This window comes from Cebus imitator, unplaced genomic scaffold (genome assembly GCF_001604975.1).
Source record: "Cebus imitator isolate Cc_AM_T3 unplaced genomic scaffold, Cebus_imitator-1.0 Scaffold299, whole genome shotgun sequence".
NCBI classification, from domain to species: Eukaryota; Metazoa; Chordata; class Mammalia; order Primates; family Cebidae; genus Cebus; species Cebus imitator.
The window spans coordinates 1216846-1224168 of record NW_016107614.1 but is presented as its reverse complement, the minus strand read 5'-3'; the positions used below and the strand labels follow the sequence as shown (position 1 = coordinate 1224168).

Here is a 7323-nt window from a genome sequence, read left to right as displayed (position 1 = left end):
TAGGCCGGTGAGCTCATGGCAAAGGCGCCCAGCTGGGCGGGGTGGGTGCTCTGGCCTATAAAGCCCCCAAGCCCCTGTGGCCTGCAGAGGCCACATGGACAGCACCATGGAGGACTCCGAGGCAGTGCAGAGGGCCACGGCGCTCATCGAGCAGCGACTGGCACAGGAGGAGGAGAATGAGGTGCGGGCAGGGGTGGACAGGCCCAAGGGGGTTTGGGGAGATCAGCTCTGCTGTCAAGGGGAGGGAGAGCCTAGCTGCTACACCTGTGGTGGGGAGGGCCAGATGTTGCCAAGAGCCCGGCTGAGTCTCATTCCTGTCCCAGGGCATTACTGGCAGGGAGTATTGCTGGCAGCGGAAGACTGAGACTTCAGCCTCCAAAATTGAGTCAGTGGGGTGGGGAGCTGAGCTGGGTCTCCTGAGACTGCCCACTCTCCTGGGCCCTGAGAGACTGGGCTGTACAAGGCAGACAGCTGGGTGCTGCCCGGGACTGTCTGGAATGTGTGGCCCTGCGACCCCCTGCGACTTGAGTGGGAGGCTGGAGCAGGGTAACACCAGTGTTTGGCCACTGAAGAGGAGAGTGAGGAACAGAGTGAGGAACAGAGTGAGGAAGGAATGCTGGGAAAGGAAGCATGGATTTTTGGAGCCTGCTGGCCACCCTTGGGGAGGCCTTTGGAGTGTGGTGTTCTGGGCAATTCCATTTTCTCTGGGATAAGGAAGTGGAGTGAGGCAGGGGTGCTACTTGTCCTACTCTTTTTTTTTTTTTTTTTTTTTTTTTTTGAGATGGAGTCTCCTTCTGTCGCCCAGGCTGGCGTGCAGTGGCACAATCTCAGCTCACTGCAACCTCCGCCTCCTGGGTTCAAGTGATTTTCCTGCCTCAGCCTTCCAAGTAGCTGGGATTACAGGCGTGCGCCACCACACCTGGCTAGTTTTGTGCTTTTAGTAGAGACGGGGGTTTCACCATGTTGGTCAGGTTGGTCTCGAACTCCTGGCCTCAGGCAATCCACCCGCCTCAGCCTCCCAAAATACTGAAATTACAGGTGTGATCCACCTGCCTCAGCCTCCCAAAATACTGAAATTACAGGTGTGATCCACCTGCCTCAGCCTCCCAAAATACTGAAATTACAGGTGTAAGCCACTGCACCCAGCCCCTACTCTTCATTTTATTTAAATTAATACTTGATCTAGTGTCAGCTCTGCCAGGAGCCCAGAGCTGTAGAAATGGGTGGACCACTGAGGCCCAGACCCTGCCTTCTTTTTACCAACCCAGCATTCATTTTAGCCCACTTGTCAGTTTCATGGTCAACTAAGAAACAAGGCAGAGGGAAGAAATGGCTAAATAGAGGTGTGAATCAGAAGGGGAGGAACACAAGGAGCTCATGAATTGTTCTGAGCGCCCTCAAGGACTCCTCTGTGGGCAGGGCCAGGTGCAGTGGCTCAAGCCTGTAATCCCAGCATTTTGAGATCCGAGATCCTAGGTGGGTGGATCACCTGAGGTCAGGAGTTCGAGACCGCCTTGGCCAACATGGTGAAACCCTGTCTTTACTAAAAATACAAAAATTAGCTGGGAATGGTGGTGGACACCTGTAATCCCAGCTACTCTGGAGACTGAGGCAGGAGAATTGCTTGCACCCGGGAGGTGGAGGTTGCAGTAAGCCAAGATTGTGCCACCGCACTTCAGCCTGGAAGACAGAGTGAGACTATGTCCAAAAAAAAGAGGACTCCTCTGTGGACAGGAGGATACCTGAGCTGGGCCTTCAGGAAGACTTAGTGGAGTCCAGGATGGTGGAGGGTATTCCAGCCTAAGGAAATGCAGGAGCTAGAGTTTCCGTGAGTGAAAGCATGGCTGCTTTGAGAAAGTCTGGTAGTAGGACTAAGGCTGGAAAGACACAAGCCAGAGAGGGCCATGTAAAAGATATTTATTCTGGGCTGTGTGTGGTGGCTCACGCCCGTAATCCTAGCACTTTGGGAGGCCAGCGCAGGCAGATCATGAGGTCAGGAGTTTTAGACCAGCCTGGTCAATATGGTGAAACCCCATCTCTACTAAAAATACAAAAATTAGCTCAGTGTAGTGGCATGCACCTGTAGTCCCAGCTACTTGAGAGGCTGAGGCTGGAGAATCACTTGAACCCGGGAGGCTGAGGTTGCAGTAAGATTGCACCACTGCACTCCAGCCTGGGCAACAGAATGAGACTCTGTCTTAAAAAAAAGAAAAAAATACATATTTATTCTGTGGGCAGTGAGGAGCCACTAGATGCTATTGAGTGAGGGAGAGTGGTGCCATCTGGCCTATTTTAGGAAGGCAGCTCTGATGGCCCTGAGAACTGGTTGGAAAAGGCTGGCCCTAATAGGAATTGAGAGGAGGAGATATATCAGTTTGGAGGTAGATGCCATTCAAAAAAAGGAGTGTGACTGAATGAGGGGTGAGGAGGAGGGAAGGGTCAGGACACCAAGGGAAGAAGAGATGAGGTCAGGAAAGAGCCTGGACTGAGTGCTGGCTGGGGCAAGCATCCCTGGATCTCTAGGAATCCCACTTCTTGCTCCCCCAAGGGCATGTGCCTATGGTTGGCTGGCGCCAGGCAGGTGAGTCATGCTGCTGTGCCAGTTCTGGAGTGCTGCCACTAGACACAGGGACCTTCAGCAAGGGGGTGCAGAGCAGTGCTCTTCCGTTCATTCATCCAATAAATATAGCTACAGAGCTGGCAGGACACCAATGCCAGGCCCTGTGCTAAGCATTTTACAGGCATTCTGTCATTTAATCTGCACGACAGTCTATGAAGTAATCACTGGTGGGAGCTTTGTGTTTCATGAACTTACATTCAATGCAGCAAACAGTTATTGAGCACCTACTGTGTGTCAGCCCACAAAGACAAACCTGAAATGAAGGGCTATAGCATCTGGGGAAGATGTGGGTGAGCACTAGAGTCGTCAGTTGTCTCTACCAGGCCTCAGCCTGGCAGGGTTCTTGGAGGAGAGCTTCTGTCTAGTCTGTGCCCCATCCCCAGGGTGGGAGGGGAAGGAGGGCCCCAGAGGCCAGCGCAGGGGCTGGAGGTCCATTGAGGGGAGCTTACTGGGTTAGGTCATCACTGAGAACTTAAGGGTTAGCAGAGATGCCGAAGCACCTACTATGTGCTAGGGCCAATCACAGATGCTGGGGACACCAAGGTGATTAAGACACAAGCTGGCCCTCTGGATGCTCCCTGGTGAGCCCAGCCAGAGTCCCACATGCAGCACTAGCTGCAGCCCCACGTTCTCTCTCGTCCTTTGAAGAAGATTCAGTGTTTCAGGTTAGGCCAGCACCGAGGAGACCTCCAACCACAAAGTCCAACATGAAAGGGAGAAAGCAGTGGCAAATAGGACTTCAGAATGAAGACTTGGCAAATCCACTCTCAAAACCATCTTGAAGGAGCTAGTGTGAGAGCTCAGGAAGAATGTGAAAGGCACCCAAGTGTTCTGTCAGGGTGGCCTCCTTCCCAGCTGCCACATCGACCCTGGACCCTCCGACCTGGGCAATTGCTTCTGGACACAGCCACACAAGCTGCATGGTGGGGACTGCAGGGGTGGGGGTGCCAGCACATCGCAAAGAGAGAAGAAGCAGTCCAGGAAAATCAGAGGGCAAATGCAGAGGAGACCTGGCAGGCATCGAACCTGGGTTACAGTGAGAAGAAGTTTCAGATTTAGAGCCCATTTCAGGCTGAAGGCTGAGGAGCTGCTGCTCCCATTGCCCTGTTCCCCTGAAAGCAATAGTTTCCAAGCTCTAGACTTCACAGGTCAGTGACAACTGAGAAAAAAAAAAAGGTATCTAACAGAGAATTCCCAGATTGTATATTGCAGAGTAAGGCCATGTAAGAAACAATTCTCTCTCATCACAATTATTTCATCAAAGTGAATTATTTGTTTATTTAAAAACATTATTATTATTATTATTTGAGACCAAGTCTCACTCTCTTGCCCAAGCTGCAGTGCAGTGGTGCAATCTTGGCTCACTGCAACATATACCTCCTGGGTTCAAGAGATTCTTGTGCCTCAGCCTCCTGAGTAGCTGGGACTACAGTGCGTGCCAACATGCCTGGCTAATTTTTGTATTTTTAGTAGAGATGGAATTTCACCATGTTGCCCATGGATGGTGTCGAACCCCTGGGCTCAAGCAATCCACCTGTCTCGGCCTCCCAAAGTGCTGGGATCATCGGAGTGAGCCATCGTGCCTGGCCTATTCATTTTTTGAGGCAGGGTCATATTCTCTCTCTCTCTCTCTCTCCCCACTCCCCCCCGGCCACACACACACACCTCCCTCTCTCCCTCTCTCCCTCTTTCTCATCACACAGGCTGGAGCGCAGTAGCATGATCTTGGCTCACTGCAACCTCCCCTTCCTGGGCTCAAGCAATCCTCCCACCTCAGTCTCCCGAGTAGCTGGGACGACAGCAAAAGTCACCATGCTTGGCTCATTATTTACCTTTTTTGTAAAGACGAGGTCTCCCTATATTGCCCAGGCTGATCTTAAACTTCTGGGCTCAAGCGATCCTCCCACCTCAGCCTCCCAAAGTGTTGGGATTACAGATGTGAGCCACTGTGGCTGGCCTATTTATTTTTAGAGACAGGATCTTGCTATGTCTCTGAAGCTGGTCTCAAACCCCTGGGATTGAGCAGTGCTTCTGCCTCAGCCTCCCCAGCAGCTGGGACTGAAGCCTGGCGCCACCACACTCAGCCAAAGTGAATTTTTAATGCCAAAAAAAGTAAAGAAAAAAAAATCTTGATGCTTGAAAGAGTGACTATATTTAATCTCATGAAAACCTCACTCTGGTGGCTGTTAATGTTTTGCAGAGATCCAGGCCAGTCAGCGGGCAGGTGTCTGAGCTCAGGGTTGGGACTGGGGCTGAGGCTGAGGTGGGGAACTCGCCCCTTTTGGGGGTCTCTCCAGGGGCACTGCCCTTGCTGAGGGCTCTCCAGGATCAGCCAGAAGGGCTCTGAGACCACCCAGAAGGAGGTCCCTGTGGAGTGTCCTTGGCGTGGTTAGGGGAGAGGCTACCTGTCTCCTTGGGTCCTGGAGAAGGTGCTCTCCTTGAATCGCAGAAACTCCGGGGAGCCGAACGCCAGAAGCTGCCCATGGACTTGCTGGTGCTGGAGGATGAGAAGCACCACGGGGCTCAGAGTGCAGGCCTACAGAAGGTGAAGGTAAGCCCGGGAGGACCCAGTGTCTGCACCTCTCCCCACGTGGCCCATGGTCCAGCAGTTCAGCACCCCGGCAGAATCTCCACCCGCCCCAGAGCTGTTGAGTCAGAATTCCCCCAATCTTAGAACCATCTAGGCCCGGAAGGAGGGTTAGACCTTGGTTCCTTCTTTCTTGAGAAGGTCTCCCTGCCCACCCCATCCTCCCACCAGCTCAGCTCAGAGGTCTCCCAAGCCCCCCAACCTCTCTGCCCAGCCTGGGGGTTGATAGGCCATCCCCGCTCAGGGCCAAGAGCGCGTGCGCAAGACATCCCTGGACCTGCGGCGAGAGATCATCGACGTGGGCGGGATCCAGAACCTCATCGAGCTGCGGAAGAAACGCAAGCAGAAGAAGCGGGACGCCCTGGCCGCCTCGCATGAGCCGCCCCCGGAGCCCGAGGAGATCGTAAGGGTCCTGGGGAGGACACTGCGTGGGGGCGGGGGGAGCCCGGGAGGCCTCGGGTCGCGGGCGGGCCCATGACTGCTGCATCCACACCTGCAGACCGGCCCTGTGGATGAGGAGACCTTCCTGAAAGCCGCGGTGGAGGGGAAAATGAAGGTCATTGAGAAGTTCCTGGCTGACGGGGGGTCCGCTGACACGTGCGACCAGGTGATGCTCCCAGCCGCCCCCGACCAGCCTCCCTGTCAGCTGCCACCCCACTCCGCTCAGCTCCTGGGTCAGCCCACTCTGGGTCAGCACGCTGTGCGCCTGAGAGGAGGCACAGGTGTTCTTTGGATGGATGGGTGGCTGGGGGGCTCAGAATAGGGTGTCCCTTCCCCGCACAGGAATTGACCTAAATCCTTAGACCCTTTTCCAACTCGAATCACCTGCAGAGGGTAACAAATGTCACGTTTGTTTAGGAAAGAAAGAAAAATTGAATCAAATAAAAAGAGACCATGACCAGAAGATGTGGGCTCAGATCCCATCTTTGCCACTCACAAGCGTGGGATTTGTGGCTGGGTTGGTGCCCTCTCCATGCCTCAGTTTCTTTCTCTGTAAAATGGCCTACTTCCCTCACAATATGTTATGGTGATCAGATGGAATATTAGGCTGGACACCATGCGTGGCTCACATCTGTAATCCCAGCACTTTAGGAGGTCAAGGTGGGAGGATCACTGGAGCCTAGGAGTTCAAGAGCGGCCTAGGCAGCAGAGTGAGAGAGACTCTCTCTCTCCCTCTCTCTCTCTCTCTCTATATATATATATATGTATAATATATATATGTATATGTATGTATATATATGTATATATTTGGTAAAAGGAATATTAGCACCTCAGTGAGTATTCACTGAATGAAGAAACTATCAAGCACATGCTAAGATATGATATTTTTGTTTTTCATGGTATAGTACTGATTTTTTTTTTTTTGAGACAGAGTCTCACTCTGTCTCCCAGGCTGGAGTGCAATGGCACAATCTTGGCTCACTGCAACCCTTGCCTCCCGGGCTCAATCAATCCTCCCACCTCAGCCTCCCAAAGTGCTGGGATTACAGCCTTGAGCCACCACACCTGGCCTATTTTTATTTTTTTATCAAGGTAAAACATAACATGAAATATGCCACTTTGACCATTTTAAGTGTACAATTCAGTGGCATTAATTACCATTAATTACATTCACAATATTGTGCAGCCATATTTTCTCTTTTTTTTTTTTTTTTTGAGATGGAGTCTCATTCTGTCACCCAGGCTGGAGTGCAGTGGCACAATCTTGGCTCACTGCAAACTCTGCCTCCTAGGTTCAGTGATTCTTCTGCCTGAGCCTCCCAAGTAGCTGGGATTACAGGTGCCCACCACCATGCCTGGCTAATTTTTCTATTTTTAGTAGAGACTGGGTTTTACCATGTTAGCCAGTCTTGAACTCCTGACCTCAGATGATCCCCCGTCTCAGCCTCCCAAACTGCTGGGATTACAGGTGTGAGCCACCATGCCAGGCCCCTTGCAGCCATATTTTCAAAATTTTCCATCACCCATCATGCTTCTTTTTGTTTTCCCTGAAACTGCCTGTTCCACACTTCCTGGGGTGCTTTCTTGCTCTCATATCCTGGAATTTAGCCCATTAGTGGTTTCCCACCTTTGGTCTGCATTACTGTAGACTTTGACTACATGTCCATTCTGTTCT

The 7323-nt window shown here is 52.1% G+C and overlaps 1 protein-coding gene across 1 annotated transcript in view; it reads left to right on the top strand.

Moving 5' to 3' along the window:
• Positions 1-7323, top strand: part of ANKRD2 (ankyrin repeat domain 2) — a 12186-nt gene continuing 4863 nt past the window's right edge. The window contains 6 exon segments of the mRNA XM_017502763.2: positions 1-34; positions 37-90; positions 93-181; positions 5070-5171; positions 5452-5610; positions 5707-5814. Of these exon segments, the coding sequence (XP_017358252.2) occupies positions 16-34; positions 37-90; positions 93-181; positions 5070-5171; positions 5452-5610; positions 5707-5814 (531 nt within the window). The 5' untranslated portion in view covers positions 1-15.